Below are 21768 nucleotides of genomic sequence, written 5' to 3'. Positions count from 1 at the left end.
TTATTCCACAAGGAAACGTGTTAAGGGTTTTCCACAGGAGAGATAGAATAGTACTGAATATGTGCTTCTCTGTGGAACTAGGATATCTACTGCTTGGCACTGAGAAGCACCGAAATTGGGGGGTACTCATTTGGTTTTAGGTCAGGCTTATGATTTTTTTGACCAGAAAAGTGTGCAGAAGTCAGAGAATAGACACAAATATACTGTGAATCTGGTATTTAAACAAGTATTCATAATGCTTTGTTAAAGTAAGACATTAAGATTAAATAGAAAATTAAAATTCACTTCAAAGACACACTTCTGAGTAAACACACAGAGCACAGAAGAATATCTTTTGAATGTTATAATGAAAGCTTGAGGTATTAGATTATCTTATATGGTCTTCAGGAATCCTCTGAGAAAAGAAACAAATTATAATTCTTGTGGAGTAATTATTTTTTTTTCCTGGCTTTTTTTCCCAGTATTTATCCAGAACGTTCATTTGTGAGGCATCTCTCCTCCTGCAGGGCCTGTGACGTGAGAACAGGAGCTCTAAATCACGCACTAAAGCTGCCAAAATGTTCCCTTCTTAGCAAGGTCTCTTAGTCAGGAAGAGCTGATTTGTTGAGATAGTAAACCCCTGCAGTTCTGCCAAATATAGCAAGTACATCTGGCAGAATACACCTCATGTGGAGCCAGGCCTACCCGAAAACTTTTGGTCTTCCATGAAATCTAAGGGAAAGTCAAGGGGAAACACAGGGGCAATAGAGCTGCAGATAAACACTGATGCCTACAGAGCTAACACACCCACCACCAAACCGTTATTGTGAGCTAATTAATAACTTTGAGTCATTCATTACACAAACATCCTTCATTAAAATAGCAAGAAAAGCATTTTCTCCGGTAGTTTTCTATCTTCCACTTATTTCATGCTTGTTTTGCAAGTATTCCTTCTACTTAAGCTTCACCTACTAACTTTAATCACTTCATATATACAGTGAGAAACACTTGTAAACAGATTCTATGGAGGAAAGAAACAATAATCAACTCTAAAACCTGGCAGCAGGTACAGGTAGGTGGTGACTAATGCAATATATTTTAAACCTACCTTAACTCCGTCCGGTTTTTTCAGTAAACTCTTGGCTGCTGTAAATTGAGACAAAGAAGTTCAGTGTCAGGTGGGTCCCCCTGAGCTCGCCCAGCAAACCCCCCATTGCCTCCCAGCTCCAGACACGTGCTCAGCTTTTATTTCCTCCTCCTTTTGTTGCTCTGAGAAATGAAGTCTTTAAGAAACTACCAATCCTTTAGATCACCATACATATCTTTTTGCACTGATTAAAGCTGTAGGTTAACTGTACTTATACAAGGAGAGAGCTCCTTGGGTGCAGAGAGGAAATGGAAGCAAGGCGAGTGTAAAAGCAGCAGCTTTGGATATATTCATTTTTTCAACTGCAACACCTTTATATTTGTTGATGGGATAGTTTGATACAACTATGAAAAAATATTGTCCTGATGGCAGGGACTTGGACCAGGATTTCACAGAGTATCTTACTGGTGTTACTAATCTGACAGTGACAAAAAAGTGATCCGTAAGGATCAATAAGGTACCTAGAGAGTACGGGGAGGTGCAATGCTCTCTGTTCCACCTGTGGGGATTTCCCACCAGGACAGCATCAGTCTGCTTGTGTGAAAGGTCAGGACAAATAAGAAAGGAGGGACAATTTGTGTTGGAGGGCTGATTCCCAGCAGTCAATAATAACAAATCCTAGGCTTTCCCTCAGCTTGTCATGAGGAAAACCCGCTATTTTCTCAACTGTGTTGTACACTGATCAAATCTCTTCAAAGCAGTGGATTCTGATGGGCAACATTTCGTTTGCCTTAACGTTATTAATGTGTTAAGCTTGAAATTGCCCCACTCAAAACTGGCACCAAATGATTCGGAATTCCTAAACCTGGAGGGCTATCGTGCAAACACGCACAGCACGGCTCTGAACCTGAAAACATTTCCAGCAGAAATCCACGCTGCCTGACCTACCAAATCCAAATAAACTATTCACTAAAGCGTGAATGCTTCATGACTCACCGCCAAAGACTTGGAGAATAATAAATTACACAATGAGCCTGGCGTGATTTGGGGTTTATTGTTGTTTATGACCCGATCTGCCCATCAGAAAGTGTTCCACAGCTTAGGATGTAAGAAATTCCTGTTCTGTATATAAGGGAGACAGTCCTGACATGGAGATCCCATCATTCCTGCCATCCTTGTCTTTATAAAAACCCCAAACCAATGGGACCTTGCAAGCCTAAGGCTGCTCAGACTGGCTGAGGATATCAGAGTTACTGAGTATTCAGTTTACACTAAAAGTCAATTCTTGTAATTGTGGCTTATTTTCCAGCTACATCTGCAGTAAGTGCTTAATTTAGAGCACAGAAAATGTAGGATCACCTCAGCAACCATCCAGAAATTACTTATCTCCATTATTGTGTTGCTTACATGAAAAAAACCTGGAAAGCGAAGCCAGGTTAATGCTCTGTAATTTCATTAATATATCAGCCCTTCAGTGTAATAATTATGGACATCAGCCAACACCACCATTAAAACTCCCACAAGGCCATGACTTACAACTAAAATGAACAAAAAGAAATTTGCCTGGACCACTGCACGTTTCTATTTACAGAAACAGGTGGGGAAATATTGAAAACAAATTGTTTTTCATATATTTTTGAGGTAGGAGACTCCCTGTTGTAATATGCACTTACAGAACCTGATGCAACAGGGCTTTAGTTTTCACATTCCCAAAAATATTGTGGGCACTCCATTAACTTCAGGAATTCATTTTGGGAAAGCAAAAGGGAGGAGCTAAGGCCAAGAATCCCAGAAGTTAACTGCTTTCAAAGCCTCTTTTATATCCTTTACCCTTACAAAAATATGGGAAAACATGAGTTAATTCTTATAGACTGCTGTAGGTCCTTCTGCTAGAGTTGTGCATGAAACTGTGAGTCCTTTATTAATGCTTAACAAACACTACATGTTGTATGTAAAGGAGTGAATGAAAGTATTCCATGTTACAGGACATATTCTGTGCTCAGCTGCCTCTGGTGCTTTTGGCTGGGAATGCATTTTTAATAGTATTTTGACTCATCATTCTTTAATCACAGATACTGCACACAAATCAAATATTTAAAGAATTTGCAGGGGCAAAGCAATCAGCAGATTCTAAATTAAGCTCACAATGAAAGATTTCTTGCAACTACAAGCAAGAGCTATAAATAAAACCTAGGGCAGCACTAATAGGCCAGAAAGCAGACTGAAAGGGAGTGGTGTTGTGACAACATGGAGAAATTAAAGTGATTGAGGACAAACAGTAGCTCAGATTTAGAAGAGAAAAAAGATGTTCCTTTCACGTGCTGAGGGTCTTACCTCACAAGAAATATACATTCCACATAAAAGGAAGAAAAAAAAAAGGAAAATAAAACACTTTTATAACCACATCGTTATGGACAAATGACCTTCAAAAGCATGCTTTGCAATGAAATACAGTAAATAAATAAATTGAAAAAAATAAAGTGTCATCAAGGGAAAAATGTGGGTCATTATGGTGTAAAACATGGGATGGTAAGTGAAAAAAATAAAATAAAATAAAATAAAATAAAATAAAATAAAATAAAATAAAATAAAATAAAATAAAATAAAATAAAATAAAATCCTAAAGCCCTGTTCGCTTTTCATGCTGAAATACTGTTTTAAAACTACTTCAGCTTTTTTGGTTCATGGAAGCTGAACTTGACCCTTACACGTATAGACAGTGACAGTTATGAGAAGGGATGAGGACTGATTTATTTGTTTGATATTTAACAGTAATTCATTCCTACAAGATGTGCAGCCTACAGCCTTCCCACCTTTAAAGTGAATTGGCAGACACTGGCAATTCATTAAGCACTAACTAAAGGTAATTTAAATAAATGTAATCTTCTGTGCTTAGGTGTGTATTAAATAAGGGAACCGACTAAGAAAGAAATTGTATTTCAAATACTATGCAAATTGAACAAGTTGCTCTTGCATTCATGATTATGTAATTTTTTTGAATGAGTCAGTGCTTGTTATTATTCAAAACATGCCCAAAGCACTGCCATGTTTTTGTCTGTACAGTAATTTATGTTACACTCCAACAGTTACATCACAGAGTAGGAGGATAAGTAGAATTACTGATGTTTTAATCTGGTGTTCTTTTTCACTACTCACTCGAAATCTCGAATGGCAAAATGAAAAATTCAACATAGCATCAAGATTTTGGCAATACTACTATTGAGGACAATTCTAACTCTACAAACAGCAAATGAGTTTTAGCTTTTGTTACTAAAATTTGTTTAGCATAAAGACTTAAATCTCCAGGACATCACTACAAAATTATTTCCTAAAGAGGAAACAACTCTTTTTATATCCAGCTGAGCAGTGCTGGGCATTAGAAGAGAAGGAACAGGAACACTCATGTTACAATGTTTCTTACTCCTTAGCAAAACAATAAAGAAATGAATGTGTATTTATTTTATTTTTTAACACAGGATGCAACAGAATCACAGAATGACATTTCACATAATAAAAACGAGTAAGTTTGTAGATGTTGTTTGGTGAGACATGAAAACACTGCCTTTGACATGTAACAATCAAAAAGCAGGAAAGGAGCTCAGCTTCTACAGAAAAATCAGACTGTCACCTACAAGAGAATCTCTGTGGCCCGAATAGTTTAAATTTTGATTACTTCTGCAAAGGAAACAACTTATGATATATCATATCTGGATGCTCCTGAACAACAGAGATCTTTCTGTACTAAGGAATCCTAATCAGATTTGGGTCTTCACAGACATCAAAACATAAAGACTGCATTAATCTGGAGCTCAATGAACATACCTGAGAAATTTCTGGTAGCCAGCATTGTTGTCAAAATGGCCCCCTGTGTACACATACATTTTCTCAAATTAGCATCACACTTGTGTAAAAGTCTGAATGTGATACAACACAACAAAAAGGAAAACGTGTAAATTACAGCAATTACTGAATTAACCCTGAAAGAATGGATTGCCTGGGCATTACCTCTCACATGCCATGTCAGGAGAGCATAAACTGTCATTTAATCTTAATTACACACCTATCAGCCATCTTGATAAGCTCAAATATTTGTCATTTCTGAGTACATGAAGCACAAGCCAGGAGTACTCACGGGCACAACAATTATCAGCAAAATACACATCTGAATATGAAACAGACTTTACTAGCAACCTTCAGGTTCTTGTTTTTGGGGAGGAATAGCAGTTTATTTGTAATGTGCACATTAGAAAGGTTCATATCTTCAAAGTTACCCTGTCTGGCCAGGAGAAAACAAAGGACAATCCAAAAGACAAGCTCTTAAGATCCTCAGGCCAAAAGCTGATCACCTATCAATGGTTTATTTAAGCATAATATTCAAGAAAAAATGTACTTGGAGGCCATTTGTTTTACACATGGAGCACAAGCACAAGCGTTCATTCTTACCTTTAATTTTCTTCTTGCATTGAATTTCTTCAAGCAATCTACAGTCTCTTGTCTGTGCATCATAGAGGCAACAGTAGAACGTTGCTGAGAGAAGAAGAAAAGAATTATTTTAAGGCATCCAGCCAGCTGTTCAGCAGTTTAGTTACTCTGTAACTCACATATCGCAACCCACATGGTCCAAAACTTGGGCCTTGAATTTCTACCTTATTTGATTATTCCCCATCGTGCTTATTTTATGAGCCTTTTCTCTGTGTAAAGTCCTCTTGAAAAGTCCCAGTGTGGAATATACTGAGAACTGGAAAGGAGTCCTGGATCCAGGAACAAACAGGCAGCCTCTGCTACCTGCAAATTGACTTTTAGAATTCCTTTAATTTCCTGCCTTTACATTTCCCGCTTATCATAACGACTACAGGGAAATGAAGATGCAAAGCGTTATCTGACTCCAAGCCACTTTCTTGTACATCTTTCTTCACTGAGAATTTAAAATGACGCTCTAACTTTGGCAGTGGATTTTTGAAAGTCAAAGCAAAGGAGTTCATTTCTGCAAAAGCCTTATCCCAGGCTGAGATCTCAATATACATCACTACTGACTGTGTGTAACCACAATTTTACAACTTCTGGTTACAGAACTGCACAAGTAAGGACAGAACTTATCCCCTGAACACTTTCACTGGATGCTGCTTTGTCTGCCCAGTTATCTATCCTGTGAAGTTTGTGGGAATTACTTACACAGATCCACGGATGCTTCAGTGCTTCTGATGCTGTGATACGTTTCGCTGGGTTGATGGTGAGCATTTTGTTGATGAGGTCTTTTGCTTCAGGAGTCACCGTGTCCCATTCTGGTGAGGGGAACTTCAGGAAAAAAATAAGGAAGTGCACATTATCTTTTACAGTCTTTATATAACTTTACTTGAGGATCCATTGCTGGGTTGGAATAAGAGTTTAAAAATTATAAGGCTCTGCCTTTTCCTCTTCATCATTCACAAATTGCTTAAATCTGGGGACAAACAGCCTTTTGTCTGTTTAATGTAATACAAATAGATGATGATGTAAAATTCATATGCCACCAAATCACCGGTTCTTCCTTAACAACAGCTGGAATGTTTTTTGTCAGAATGCCTGTCTTCAGTGAAACTATTCCTTTTGCAAAGCTCTACAGCAGCTTGTATTTCCAACAGTGGGTAATACAACAGCATAAGATAATAAATACAACAGCAGAATTAAGACTTAAATTATCATATTCCAACAAGATTCATGTTAATAAAATGGGATTTATCATTTGGAGTGACTCAAAGATACCAAAATATTAGGAAGAAATTCTAATTTCATCTTTCACTCATTAAAACTCCTATTGTGAGGTACAGTTATAAATGACTGAATAGGCAGAGTATGGTACATACATCATAAGCACCAGCCTTGATCTGCTGATAAAGCCTGTGCTGGTCTTCATCCCAGAACGGAGGGTATCCCACCAGGAGGATGTACAGAATGACTCCTGCAGAAAATTCAGACCAGGATTAAGGGATTTCAAGAGACAAACTCCAGAAATTTTGTACCTAAAAACTATGGAAAACAAATGACTCGAGAGTGTAATCCCAGCCAATGGAAAATATAGGAGAAAAGCAGGGGCAATAACGAGCATCTGACACAACATCAGGTTAGGAACACTGAAAAACTAAATAATATTCCATGATTCTGGAGTCTGCAAGACTGTGTTCTAACTCACCTCGTGCAAAGAAAATTTGGGCAATGCAATTTATCCGTATATAGTCAATAGGAAATGAAAAAGACCACCTGCTAGTCTTACAGAGATGATTCACCGAGGCTAAAGAAAAGGGCTTTCACAAATACAACCAAATAACAAGTGTGGGTAGAAGTAAAATCGGGAAAGCAGCCACTGTGCTCAGCTGGGGAGCTGCCACTTGTATCAGTATCTCACACTACACTGTTTCAAGAGCTGCATGATACAGTAACAGCTCTGCACTCCACAGAACATTTAATTTTGCAGTTTATACCTGTGATACATTGGTTGGATCAAATCTTAGGCTGCTTGTGAACCAAAACCAAGGCCCAGCTCACAGTATGAGCTGTTGTGTTTCCTACCTAGTTAGGCATCTTACACCAGCAACTGTTTTTGTAACACTTTGTGGAAGTGCACTATACCATGATAACACACCTTCATAAATAATTTAAGCAAACAAACAGATAAACTGGGAGAATAACAAAAAAAAAATCCAATGAATACTGAATTTTATTAAATATCAATTTTCTGATGCAGAGCACAGCATATCCTGGACATCGTTTCTCACCCTTAAAAAACCCCCCTAGTGGACTGAACAGAGCGATTTCTTACCACATGCCCACATATCCACAGGTTTTCCATAAGGATCTTTCCGTAACACTTCTGGAGAGAGGTATCCTGGGGTACCAGCAAAGCCTGTCAAAAGGCAAGGAATTATTGTCAAAATTTGAATGTGCTCTGCAAAAATCAAGGGATGTTTGTAAATAGAAGGGGCATTTGGAGAGTTCAGCTCAGTGGTATGGGAGGGCAGCTTTGTGAGTAAACAAGATGTAGGGTTAGATTTAAGAAAAGCAAAGAAATCATTTAGGAGGAAAAATCCCAAAAGAGAGTAAGAGCAGTGTTCAAAATTCTTCCCACAGAAGTGAAAACCCAATTCAGCCAAAGCCAGATGGTGGCAAAGTAAATGTTCAGAGATGTTCAGGCTGAGCTTTCTGAAAGGTATTGCTTAGGATGAAGTTCACTGACTCAGGCTCAGCCTTCCCCCAGCCTTTGCTGTCCCTTAATACAATCTTTCCACTGCAAAACTCATTTCCATCAAGTTGTTCCACTTCTGGAAACCTGTGCCCCAAAGTTTACAGAAAGCATCTCTGAAGCAATCTAGCCTTTAAAATTTATACATCCCTCATCCTTTATTCATGACTGGCAACGCTGCTTTCTCCTAGCAGAAATGCAAAGTGGAGGGAGAAATGTTACTTTTCTTAGGACACCGCAAAGGATAAAAACTTAATGACCGTTAACAGCCTGCACCACCTCAGTGAGTACATCTGCTCTTTCCAGCACCTTTGCCTAAAATAAATGCTTGGGAATAACTTTAAAGGTGAGAATTTGGTGGCTTTCATGAAGGACCACTTGTCATTTGTGCAATACCACCCTGGATTCCACAAAAACTCATTGAAGACAGTGATAACACGCAGAGCGCACAGCTACAGAGAAAAGAAGCCTTTGCCCTGCAGTTGGTAATTATTTTGGAGTGGGAGGAGGAAATGAAGGAACACATTCAGTATATTCTACTGAGAAAAGAGCTAAAATATGGTCATGAAAAATCAGCTTGTTGTTTGCAGTCTCCTGATATGAGAGCTATGAATTGTTAAGGAGTACTATCACTCAGGAAACACATCCTAAGCTCCTTGGAGAAGCTGAAATATAGATGTTCTAAGTAGCTTTAAATAGAGTGCTGTTTCATATCCCTTTTGGATGTAGTGCTCTACATTAATATTTTTTCTCATTTTAAAGGGGAAATAATGTTGCCTTGACTTCAAAACTTACCACAGCTCACTGAACATGACTATGCATCACTTGAAAATAAACTTTAAAGCAAAAACAAATACAGGACTTAGCTAAACTCACCTCTTGATGAAGATACGGAATAGATCTAAACAGAAATAATTGGTGTGGTTTTACTACATAAAATCATGGGATGGTTTGGGTTGGAAGGGCCCTTGAAGACTCCTATCATTGTTTGACTTAAATAAGTGTCCAGAGGCACAGGACAAAATCCTTGTTTTGGTGAGTTTATCTGCCTCACACCTTCCCAGTACATCAAACACCTGCTAAAGAGGGTGGGAGGTTTCACCAACCCCTGTAACAATTTCTACAAATAGGCAAAGAAGAGGTTTGTTTTGCAAACATGCAAACCAGGAAAGAATCCTGCTGTATCCAAACACACAGAGCTCGAGCCAGTTTCCTGCTGAGGCACAGCCATGGCACAAGCACAGAAGGGACCATCACATCAGGGGAATGCACCCAGAAAAAGAGAAGAGGAAAAGTAAAAGGAAAAACAAAGTAAAACACGGTGATGCAGAGCTATAGTTAGAATCAGAGCATGCCATGAGTCACTAAAAGTGCTGCAGAATCCAGGGGAAAGCAGAACAGTCTTATGAAAGCCGGAAAAAGTTCAAAATATCAAGTAGATTGGAGCTCATGTTCTGTTCTATTAATGCAGTCCTAGAGCTGAAGGAAGGCACTCCAACCACTATGGAAAGGTTTTGCAGAGGAAGTTCAAAAAAAGGTACAGAACAAGTGCCACCTTTTTAAAAAAAAAAAACAGAGCCACATTAGGCTACTTTCTTCTTATTAGCTTGCTGACTCTTCCTCACATATATATTTTGAAGACATTCTGTTTCTTTCTACCAAGTCCTCATGATGCTACAAGTCTAAACCAAGCACTTCACAAGCACCAAATGACCAAAAAATAAAGTGCAGGTTTTTACAGGGAATTGCAATCTCCTATGCATCATCTGCAGCCACAGAAAATATCCCTGAAGTCAAGTTCAATTTTATCTTGAGGTACTTTTGTCTGATTTTTGTCTTGAGGTGCTTCCCGTTTAGCTGCTGTTTTTGTCATTACAACAAACCACTTGTGTTTTGCCTTGTCTCCATTCCCCTCCTTTTGTACTGGTCTATTTGTTGCCGAGCAAGAGCAATCTCCTGTGTCTTTTGTGGATTACTGGAATCCATTTATATAAAGGCTGGGATTTAAAACAACATGCTGGCTTATCAAGCTGCCGACATATGTCCACCGGTACTGCCTGGGCATCTACATGGAGTTACAGCCCCGACTGCAAACACTCAACATCCCAACTCCCTGCCTGCACAAAAGCCTTTGTGCTTTCATTCTGACCTTTGACAACAAGCTCACAGTCACTTTGCTCCATTTCAAATTGCACTTTCAAGCTGCCCTAAGGTAGCTGCTATAAATATTTGATTCTGTACTTTTTCCCACCTGGGATCTACAATAAATTTTATCCCGCGCTTGACATCTGTTCAGAAGGTGGTATGTGAGACACGTGCAGCATGTTTGTGCATGTCCTGTTATTTTAAATGACCAGCATTCAGTATTTTCCAATATTCTCCTTTGGACAGCTGTTAACTGTAACAAGCACTCTTTAATTAGTATCTGTCTACAGCCTCAGGTACTCAACCCCCTTATTTTTTCCCCTTCAAGTCACATTTCAAATTGACATTTCAGAATGAAATTTTCAGGTGTCTCCAGCTGACAGAGAACGTTTTGATGACTGGGCAGGTACACTCAGCAGTATTAACCTGCTGTCTTATCCACCTGAGCACCTGATGGGAAGCCACCCATCTCCCTGCCAGGCTCTACACCCATGTTTTACAGCAGGGTGAGAGGTGGGAGGTTTAATGGCTACACTGAATAAATGGTGAGAAAAAAAAATAATATTTACTTACCAAACCAAGCTTGCTGCTCTCCCTGGACTTCTATAGCCAATCCAAAGTCTGCCAGTTTTACTGCTGCTCCCTTTGATTTGCTAGCTAGAAGTAAGTTCTCAGGCTTTATTCAGAGAGAGAAAAAAATTGAGATGAGAAGATAAGTAAATACATTTTAGATAGGTTGTCTTTTTTCTATTATTATTTTTAGTTATGGTAGTCTGGAAAAGATCACATATTTAGAAGAGTGAAAAAGAGAAAAACCCCGTGAGTTTTCTCCATGAAATTGCAAAAATTGCACTTCCCACTACTTGGAAAGAGCCAGCATGAGCCCATGACAGCAAGACTAAGTCCAGTGTGGAGAGGAGTCGGTCACGACTGGAGCATGGAACTGTGACAGCCATTCCTGTGACAGGACAATCCAGAGATTCCCTACCGGAAAAAGGTGGCAGAACCTCCCTCAGAGACATGGATTCTTTGATGATCAGCCTAGCCTAGGCAGTTTGCAGGATTAGGCATTTCTGTCAAACAGAAATGTTTTGCATGCCAGCTTAGCAACTGCAGCCCAATTATTATATTTATATAATGTATATTTATATTTATATTTGTATTTGTCTTTATATTTATATTTAAAGGGCAGGTGTATTGGCATCGCAAATCCTTCAGCAAAACCAGCACACCCACATTTGCGCCTGCAGAGAACCTTTAGAAATAACAGTGGAAGTCAGTGAAAGTTCCCACTTTCTTTTTTTTTTTTAGGGTACGTTGGTCACATCAGAATCCCACCTGAAATCAAGTGTGCCAGTACACTGGCACAATTAAAGGAAACATAAAAACATGAACACAATAATGGTGTTCATTCCACTGTTCATAATGTATCCTTTAATCCTCAGTTAGCAAATACATCAAATGCAAATTGTCCAAACACAACTTCACTGTATGAATGTTGACTTTTAAAAAAACCAAATAACTCACTGTAGAATTCCACAGATTGTTTCAGAGAACTGTGACCTTGGAGTATTTTCTTGCTATTTCTTTCTTTCATATCTCGATGATTTTTTTAACAGGTTTTGTTCTACATTTACAGAACAACAAAACCTCGCTTTCAAGGCTGTGGCTGTGACTCTTCAGAAGCAATTTTTGAAGTGGTCTATGACAAGAGACTTCACTATATCCAGCCTGCCACTGGGGACCCAATCCTGCAAACTCTTAAATATGTATTCCGTGGTAAATCCAGCAGCAATCATATCATTTCCAAGGGACTATTTATGTGATTACAGTTAATCCCATGCAGGTACTGAGTTTGGAAACAATTAAGATCATAAGCTTCTTTCAGCAAAGGCTATCTTTAATACATGTCAGGTATATGCTTGAGCCTAATTAAGACCTCAGCCACTGCGCTACTTCTATTAATTAATAACACAACTGGCCCTGACAAACTTTTTAGTCTAAAGGTGTTTCTTACCCTCTCATCAAAACATAAAGGCACATTTTTTCAGCAACTTGCAAACACTATGCCCTCACTTGTCCCTTTGTTTCTCTGTCAGAGAACAGACAACATTAAAAACCTTTCATTACTAGCTACGTGCTGACCTTCCATTGCCATATTTTTACAAAACTGAGAGAATAAGGTAATACAATATTTATACTCGCTTACATTATCAATAATCACCTCACCTACATTATATGGCATGCTGAGTGCAAAGCTGAGGAGGCTTCTTGAGGTTCATCAACACTGAGTTAAGTGATATCACACTTCTTGCCATTTAACAACACTAATTTCAACGTACAGTCACATAGATCGGAAAAGATTCCTCTCAGAGTGAGAGAAGTTCACAGCAATTAATTCCTTATATAAACCTCTTAAAGCAATGGATGATCCTATTTGATCATGACCTTCAGGCAAGCCAAAAGCAGTGAAAAGCCTCACCCTCTCGGATGGAACACGAGCACTACCCCACTGAGCACATAACGCTTCCTAAAAGGGGATTTCCTTCCAAACAGGAGTTTTGTGATATCTCCTGCTGCTGGTTTCTTTTTTCCCCTTGGGATGTTTTTGTTAATTCCTTTCTGTGTCTTTGCTCTGCCAATCACAGTGCTCTGCAGAAACACCACCGTCAGATGTACCTGCCACCAGAATTCCTGATTTACTCCCGTGCCAAAGACAAGAGCCCTTCGGACAACACCGAGTGGGACCGTGCACTTAACCAACATGCAGCTGTCATTTGAGGCTGACGAGAGGCACGCTGCCTAATTATCATGCATTAACTTGGAATGGCTGCAATTACTTGGAAAACATTAACAGCCCGGCGTGGGCCACGCAGGACTCGCACTCTGGATTCAATGGTGTCACCTTGTGCTCCCAGGGGATGGGCTGCAGCCAAGCATGCAGAATGGCAGTGTTAACTGCTAAAATTACTTACAAATAAATTAACCTGATTCATGCTGTGTTTTTCCAAAGGTCTGTAGTCCTCAAGACATCAAGTACTTATGGCTCTGTGTGTTTGTCCTTGAATGTAACTAGAGAGGCCACTTTTTGGGGAAAGGCAAGAGGGTTGTAATCCCAGAGCTTCCCAAAAGCAGCAAAGCTGCTGCCTGACAAGAACTGGAATTCCCACCTGGAAGTGCACTTTTTACTTGCTATAAAAGACAGGTTGTTTTTTTTCTGGATCTAGGATCCACCACCATTCTGACTTACACCAGTGATTGCAAACAGAGCAGCGACGAGCATTTCCACAGCTCACAAGGAGCTGCAAAAGCTCCTCTCCACTCGCTACTAAATTACAATAGAGGGGAAGTTAAATAAAAGGAGATAATCCAAAATCTTGTCTCGGTGCCCTCCCCCCACCCCCAAATATGCTATCAAATTGTGGACTGAGTTATTGGGGAAAAAAAAATCCATCAAGCTTTGCAGTTTGAGGATCCATGCCAGCCCACAACCACCTTCTACATGTCTTGCAGTTCTGGTCTTGGGCCTTGGCATCTTCTCTTCAGCACACAGAGTTCTGCTGGGATTTCACCACAGTCTGTCATTTCAGTCTTTGGGTTTTTTGCTTTTGCCACAAAGTAGTAACTGAAGAAGGATGGTTTTCTTCTTCCTCAAGTTTTCACTTTCAGAAATGAAACTGGGCACCACAGCTTGGCAGAAACACTTTTTCTCACTGTTTTTTCAATTCATCCTGGATTTGACAGAATAAAAAATCCACACACGGTCTGGAGCAGGGAACAGCTGGATTTCATGCATTTCCAAAGAAAAAACTGTTTTGTGTGAATGTAGGAAAAGTACTAGAAAACGTTCCTTATTCTGTCAGCTTGCATGGCTACAATGTTGGTTTTTAAATTCCTTTTGATGCTGGAAGCATAGTACTGCCTGGATGGTGGGGACAGGAATTGCTGGAGCAGCTGGACAAATTTGAAATCCTTTCATTTAAAGGGACCAGAACCCTTTATGTTCCCATAGGACAACAGCAGAGACTTTATGCATTCAGGTAATAAGGGTTGTTTATTTGGGAGTGAGGGATGGCAAGGAAGATGATGGCTTTCTGATTCCAACATTATTACTAATGATAACCACTAGAAAGCTCCTGTCCCAGGAGGAAATCCCTGCTCCCCATAACTCATTCAAGAAAAGAAAACAAGAGCCCAAGAAGCTGTGCCAGAAGGGATTAGTGTGTTCTGCTGTCTTAGCCCACACACCATTTTTTCTCTGCCTTCATAAAGGATCTGATAGTTCAGATAGTGCACTTCTGTTTGATTTCAAAATAAACAATCTTCTTTTCCTTGAGGATTGTGAAGCCCAAGTGCCCAAATCAAGTCCTTTCCCTTATCCACAAGGTGAGCTTACTACCAGCTCCGGGACAGCCTTGTCTCTGTGAGCCTCACAGTAAAATGATCTCAATTTGTTTCTTCCCATGCCAGCACGGTTTAAATGTAGAGAGCATTCCTGCAGAAGATGTCTCCAGCCATTTGGGCAAGTACACGATTAAGAAAGAGGGAATGCTCTTCTCAAACAAGAGTTTCCTTTCTGAAGTTTCTATCCCAATGCTAAAGTTTGTCTGGAAGGAGCTGAACTCCTCGGGTGACTGTGGCGAGAACACTGCAGAAATTCCCGCGTTCTAAAGACGTTCTGTAGCCCAGCCACCATCTGGAGGAGAGAGAGCTCTTTGTGCCAGCAGTCCCAGAGCAGCCGGCCTTCCGTCACTAGAGATGCGTGACACGCAAAGGCTACTGTGCTTCCCAGAAGCACTCCAAGTGATGCTGACGGGAGATGGAGAACTCCCGCCACGCCCTGCCCCAAAAGCTCGGGATGGCACAGAGGAAGACCGTGTATTCACTGAATACACCCAACGCTTGCCAAGCACCTCCTGTTCTACCTGGCGCTGCCAAGAGGTGCTGTACCGGCAGGTACCGGCCAGCCCGGAGCACGCACGGGAGGCCTGGTTAGAAACAAACCAACCAAAGGGCGAAAGGAAGAAGAGGGAAGCGTCTGCGCTCCGGCTGCTGGAGGCCCTGTCGGGAAGGGACGCTGCTCCGGGGTGGGCGGCGGGGCAGCAGCACTCACCTTGAGGTCGCGATGGACCACGCCCATCTGATGGCAGTGCAGCACGGCCTCCAGGATCTGCTGAATGCAATGACTGCATGCAAACGCCAGGGGCGCCCGTTAGTTCCCAGCGCGCGCCCGCCGCCCGCACGGACACGAGGGCGGCGGTGCCAGGGCGGGGCCGGGTGGGGCTGGGCGTGGCCGTGCTCCCCGCCCCACACCGCCCGGCCCAGCCCGGCCCCGCTCAGAGCATGACGGCCTCAGGCTCTGGGAGTGGGGGGTGGCAGCGAGGGGCCGGCCTTGGAGACACTGCCCTTGGGTCTGGTTTTAATTCAATACCGATTTTTAATTTAATACCGGTTTGCAGTTTAAGGACAATTTTTAGAGGGAAAAAATTTTGCCACTAATTCATTGACAAGGTTGTGCTTTTTCCTCCTTCCTGAGTCGTAATGAGAGCCTTGGCAGAGGTGTTAAAAAATTGTAGGAAGGGTTGGAAACTGCAGCAGGCATTGAGGTAAACCCAAACTCCCCCCTTCACAGCAGGTGTTTGAGGTCAATGATTAACTTGTCGCCCCGTCCAATTTAGGCGGCAATTAGCGTCACTTGCCTGAGGGCTCATCATGCCCTGTCGCTCCGCTACTGCACCCCAGGGCCTCAGCACAGCGGTGGCGTTTACATCTGCAAGCTGACATACATCACAGCCAAGGTTCACCTCCGTGTGCCCACACAGCCACACACGGACAGCCCCGACACAGCACCGGACACGGCGGACAGCACGGGGGAAATCCAGCGCCTCGGAACGACACGGTTTTTTGGGCAACCATTCCCCCTTTTGCCATGATGTATATTAGGCCTGTAGACTTGCAAACTGGAGAGAGGCGTCATGCAGTATTGGTTGGACCGGTGGTTTGGAGGGTGAGTAGGGTAGGCAAGGGAACATCGCAGACAACCCACCCTCTGCCCCTGCCCAGCAGAAAGAAAACCCCAAAATTCTTATATCCAATTGATGGGCACCAGATACTGACCTTCAGGTCTCTGTGAACTATGCCATTTAGATGACAATGATTAACACTTTCTAGAATCTGCTGTATACAATGACTGCAAAGATACAAGGGCAGAATGGAAGGGAGAACATTTTAAAGGCACATAATCACATTAAATACAAAATAAAATAAAACTTAAAAAAAAAAAAAAGGTAAAGAACAAAAACAGTTTTACACCTTTTGACAAGTCTTGATTGCACTTTGAGCTGGATATTTCCAGCTCCAACACATCCAAAAAACAAAGCAAAACAAAAAAACCAAAACCAAATCAAAAAAGACATTTAACGTGGAACATGTGACACCTACGAGACAGAATCGTTAGACTGTATTTTCATTCAGCAGTATGAAAGCTTTTTCCAGTTTCCAAAAACTGCTATAGGCAAAATAAAGTGGAGGCAATAAAACCATTAATGGCATTTTTTGGTTTTCCTAATTTTTTTTGTGGTGAAGTTTACATTACAACAAGTGCTGGAACAAGAAAATGCTCAGAAATGAGATGATACACAGAAAACAAATGAAACAAAAAAAGTCAAAAGCTAAGGAAAAGCAAAACATTTTCCATTTTGAATAGAATGGTTTCTTTAAAACTATTAGTAGAATAAAGCCAAGTCATTCAAAAAGGTGGCATGCATTTTCATTTAAAACAGCATCAAGCTTTAGTTCAGTTTGGAGTCACTTGTGAAATGAAAATCCACATTAAAAATTTAGACAAATGTTTTCATTTGGTGCTTTCAATAATTTAACTAGCACCTATTTTTCCATGCCCAGGTTTGCAAGTTTTGGCCAGCCTACCATGCCAGAAAGCACAACTAATATATTCATCTCTTCGAGCACTGGAACTTTTTCAGATTTTTTTTTTTTTTTTGGCACCACAAGAGCTCATAATGTTTTTTTTCAAAGAGCTCATAATGTTTTTTTTCAAAGATAACCTTGTGGCACAAGTGAGTGATTAAAAGTAATCCATAACAGGCAAGAGCCAAGGATTTGATACTGCTCATCCAAAACGTTTTGACCATGGAATTCAGAAGGAATGGTCATAAATCAGTAACTGGAGCCCAAGCCTGAAAACCCTTCCTTAGGCAAGTAGTCCCCAACTCACTGACCTGGGCTGTTGGTGTGAGTTCTGACTACTGGGGTGAGGAAGGGCTTGCAGGAGCAGACCAGTGTTACATCCTAGGATAGGCATCCATCTAGGACATTCACTACTTCCATAGGGTTACACACATACACACACACTACACAGGTATAGGTATATATATATACACATACAAATATATATATATATATATATATATAAATATATAAAATACAGAGATGCATCATAACTAGATATTTCACTTATTTGGTGAAGTTTTTACTGCATATATAAAATGCATATATATATATATATATATATTATATGTATATATATATATATATATATATGTATATATGCACAGCCCCTTCCAGTATGTCATAATTCTACAACAGAAAAAAAATCATCATTACAATTTTTCCTTTTTAAATCCCAAGTACCTTAAAAACACACAAGGACACCATATACTGGCCTTTGGCATCAATATTAGAATTTTTGCTTGAATCACAGCAGGAAAAAATAATTTGAATTTTTTTTAAACATAGCTCCTCTCCTTCAACCCCACCTAAACCATTAACTTTGTTTTCTGTTCTACAGCTTTGTGTTGTTCTATATTTAAATGCTTAAAGCATTGATGTTTCTACCATTCCTACAGATGTAGTAAGGGCAGAACCAGGGAAAGCTTCCTGATGTTCAGAATAACTTCATGTCTGCTCGTCATTATCCTGAGACTGTTGTTAGGAACACTTAATCCTTTCCTGTCATCTGCCAAATAATTCCAAATGTAAAGGCATAATTTAAAATTACATGAACTAAATCTGTATCGGTGGTGGTGTGTGACTAAAACCACACCAAAACAAGAGGATTGTTTCAATTTACTTTGAGATTAGTTTCTGTGAAGAGTGTAGTGGTTGAACCTATATTGAAGTAATTTCCTACAATGTGGAAGATTCATAATTACATGGGAATATTAAGGATTTATTATTATATGAGGGCAAACAGATTCTGAGATGGAAAAGTGGCCCTGATACTTTATGCCAGCATGGAAATCATGATAATTGTCAACTTATTCTTCAAGTTTTTCAACAAGCACTTGCAGAAAATTGCTAGAGATTTCATATTTGAGCTCAGACTATGAGATGCACAGTATAATTGCTTATTGATGAAACACAACAGAAATGTTTAATTAGGAAAAGAAAATTAGCACTTCTGGACTGGGAATAAAAAATGATATTTAATGTAAAAATTCTTGTATTTCAAACTTGGATCAACAAATGTAAGAATCCATGGATGAGATAGCTGAACTGGTCTGTCCAGTTTGCAGAGGAGAAAAGAAGGCAATGTTTTAACAGCTGCACAAATTTACAAAGATTTTACCAAGCTGAGCTGCAGTTTTGGCTTTTTCAGATCAGCAGACATCAAGACTTCACGTGAGTTCTCCATCACATAGTCATGAGCTCAAAATGCCAAACTGTGCCCTTCCAAGTCTAGGAGAACTCCAGGGGCAATCCTGGAGTCTCACAGACTGCGCCGGGGAAACTGATGCCAAACACCAGGAGAAATTTAAGGAACTATCCTAAAACTATCAAAGGCAACACGAGAAAAACTAATGACTTACCTGGCATCTGCTTCGCTATAATATTCTCTTGCAACTATATCTTCAAACAATTCACCTCCAGTGACTCTGTTACAAAAAGCAAGATGGGAGATTTCATAAGTGAAAATTAACTTGACAGGGAGAAGTCAGAGAGGAATAACCAAAATATCTGCACAGAAATTTAAGAGGTGCAGGAACTCAGTGCAGGTCAAAACTCAGCAGAGGTGTAACTCAGGTGCCAGAGGGCCATCTTTTTGTGCTTTGACTAGAAAGAGTTGGAGGGAAAGTATCAGTAGAAACAGAGTTCTTTAATCAATTTAATGGCTGATTTTTTCCTAGAAAATATTCAGTTATCTTTGTCCAGAAAGCAAGAATAGTTTAGTCAAAGTGCTGCTTAAAATAATAATAAGGGGAATTAATATTATGGGGGGAGAGCTGAATGATCCAGAGGATCAGTAACAGAAGCAACTGTGCATAGTTGCATACTCAGAATTTAATTGTACAACCAATGCTTTAAGGATGCGAGTGGTCAAAAGGAAATCAAACTGCGTTGTTATAGCCTGGAGATGACAGCCCAGAATGAGTCCTCACATAAAGCAGTAAAATCCCTCCTCATATCATACCAGTTCTGGTCACTCTTTCTGGTTCACTCAGAAAAGGGAACTGGAACAGCAGGATGAGCAGAAAAATTGCTACTATGCTATCCAATCATCACATCTCCTCAGAGAAGCAAAGCCAGTTTAGATGCAAACCTTGAAAATTCTCCCAGCCTGGAGTACCCACAAGCCCAGTGTTCCCAGAGCACCTAAACACAGCCTCCCCACACTGGGTTCACAAACCAGTGCAATTCCTGCTTTCCAAAACCTTCATCTACTGATATGCTAACAAAAATAATTCCTAGGGGAGAGATCCATGTTTGTATTTCATTACTTGTTAGGAGTGCAGATACCAGCACATTGTATTTGCAATACATTCCCAAAAGTAAAAGCTTGAGTGGGCTACAAGATACTTCAAAATGCTTAAAAATCTATACTACAATGAAGACAATTACTAATGAATACAATTAAATGTAATAGTATTAAAAACTTGGAAGTGAACATGCTTGGAACCTTCAGAACTGTAACATTCACTTGCAAACTGCTGCACTAGCTCTTTGTGGAGGATCTGAGCTTTCAGTCAGGTTAGATGATGACAGAAAGGACCTGCTCAACCAGCAGCATTGCTCCTTTCTTCGAGAAGGCCAGTTCAAGAACTTTATTTCCATGTTTTCAGTTACATGTGGGTTATACCATGCTTTTTCTGACTTCACACCCTACTGACTTTGAACGTAGAGACTTTCAGGTACCAAAATGCTATTTTATACAAAAGCCTGCAGTAAAATCTGGAGGAGGCAAAATATCTTGTTGCCTAATTTGTGTTATCTTTCTTTTAGTCTTCTACCTTTCAGAAACTGGCTTTGGTTGCTGTAACACAAAATGTTTGATTGATGCATATTTTGACAGTCTCTCATATCTCTTCTTTGCATATATATTTGTCTGCCACAGTTCTGGTAAAAAGGAATGATTCTCCATTCTCGATGAATGAAAAAACAAAGCATCCTTTGATCTTACTCTTTGCTAAAATGCTTATTTTTCATCCAAGGACAAAAAGCTTTAGTCATCAAAGTGCCTTTCAGTGGGAGAGAATATCAAATTGATGCTTGTTTTTCTGCAGCACGGAGGAAAGAAAGGGATATGAAATCCCACTTGCTGACACTAAACATTTGCTTGGTATTCATAACCACTGTTGAACGAGGAAAAGATAAAAGCAAGAACAGAACAGGTGAATTTCACTGTGACAACCAAACAAGCAGTCAACAATTCCCGTGCTCTGTAGCCAAAGGATACCTTAGGAATAACTCTCAGAACAGCTAAATGGCCAGAAGGAGGGAAGGAATAATGGACTGTCACTAATGCAAGGCCATCAAGATGGTTAGAGCCAGAGCACACCAAATAGATACAAGGACTTCTCCTCCTTAGTTGTTACTATAATTACTTATTACTAAGCACTTCTTGCCCAAAGAGGTTGTGGAATTCCCTTATCTATACTGTTGCCTCCAGTGAGGTTGTATTTCATGACAGGATACTGATGATATGAGCGCTAGGAACTTTCAGGGTGCAACCTAAAAGCCACTGGTTCTCACAAATTCCAGTGGTTCTTCTGTGATTTTCTGAAGAGCAGACTCAAGTGGCAGCATCTAAACCACATGGGCTTGTTTAAACAGAAGTACAAGCAGCCTGCAGAAACAACAAGGCCCTTCTGTACCAGGCATGTCTTTCAGAAAAACTGCAGTTTTATACTTACAAATATAAGAGAATAATTAAAAGGAATGCACAAATTAGCAAAGGCAGCTAAAACAGGCTCTGCCGATGATCACACTGGTGTGGTTTCCTCCTAACTTACATTTCTGATTTCTTGGATTGCTTTAAGGTGCAAGGAAGCCAACTTACAAAACTACAGTGGCCACAGAATTTTCACATTTACCTGTGGCCATT

At 40.1% G+C, this 21768-nt stretch overlaps 1 protein-coding gene across 4 annotated transcripts in view; it reads right to left on the bottom strand.

Moving 5' to 3' along the window:
* Window positions 1-21768, bottom strand: part of CAMK2D (calcium/calmodulin dependent protein kinase II delta) — a 114869-nt gene that overhangs the window by 27790 nt on the left and 65311 nt on the right. For all 4 annotated transcript variants that reach the window (XM_027906542.1, XM_027906543.1, XM_027906545.1 and 1 more), the window contains exons 4-12: window positions 19256-19321; window positions 16545-16617; window positions 11001-11103; window positions 7863-7946; window positions 6910-7004; window positions 6239-6361; window positions 5510-5593; window positions 4889-4931; window positions 1088-1125 (exon numbers count right to left, since the gene is read on the bottom strand). In XM_027906542.1, the coding sequence (XP_027762343.1) occupies window positions 1088-1125; window positions 4889-4931; window positions 5510-5593; window positions 6239-6361; window positions 6910-7004; window positions 7863-7946; window positions 11001-11103; window positions 16545-16617; window positions 19256-19321 (709 nt within the window). The remainder of the gene's footprint in view (window positions 1-1087; window positions 1126-4888; window positions 4932-5509; window positions 5594-6238; window positions 6362-6909; window positions 7005-7862; window positions 7947-11000; window positions 11104-16544; window positions 16618-19255; window positions 19322-21768) is intronic.

The sequence above is a fragment of the Empidonax traillii genome, unplaced genomic scaffold, assembly GCF_003031625.1.
Source record: "Empidonax traillii isolate 1590-97213 ecotype Southwest subspecies unplaced genomic scaffold, ASM303162v1 scaffold1318:size131291, whole genome shotgun sequence".
Taxonomy (NCBI): Eukaryota; Metazoa; Chordata; class Aves; order Passeriformes; family Tyrannidae; genus Empidonax; species Empidonax traillii.
The sequence above is the reverse complement of the archived record's forward strand: the minus strand, read 5'-3'. Positions and strand labels throughout refer to the sequence as shown.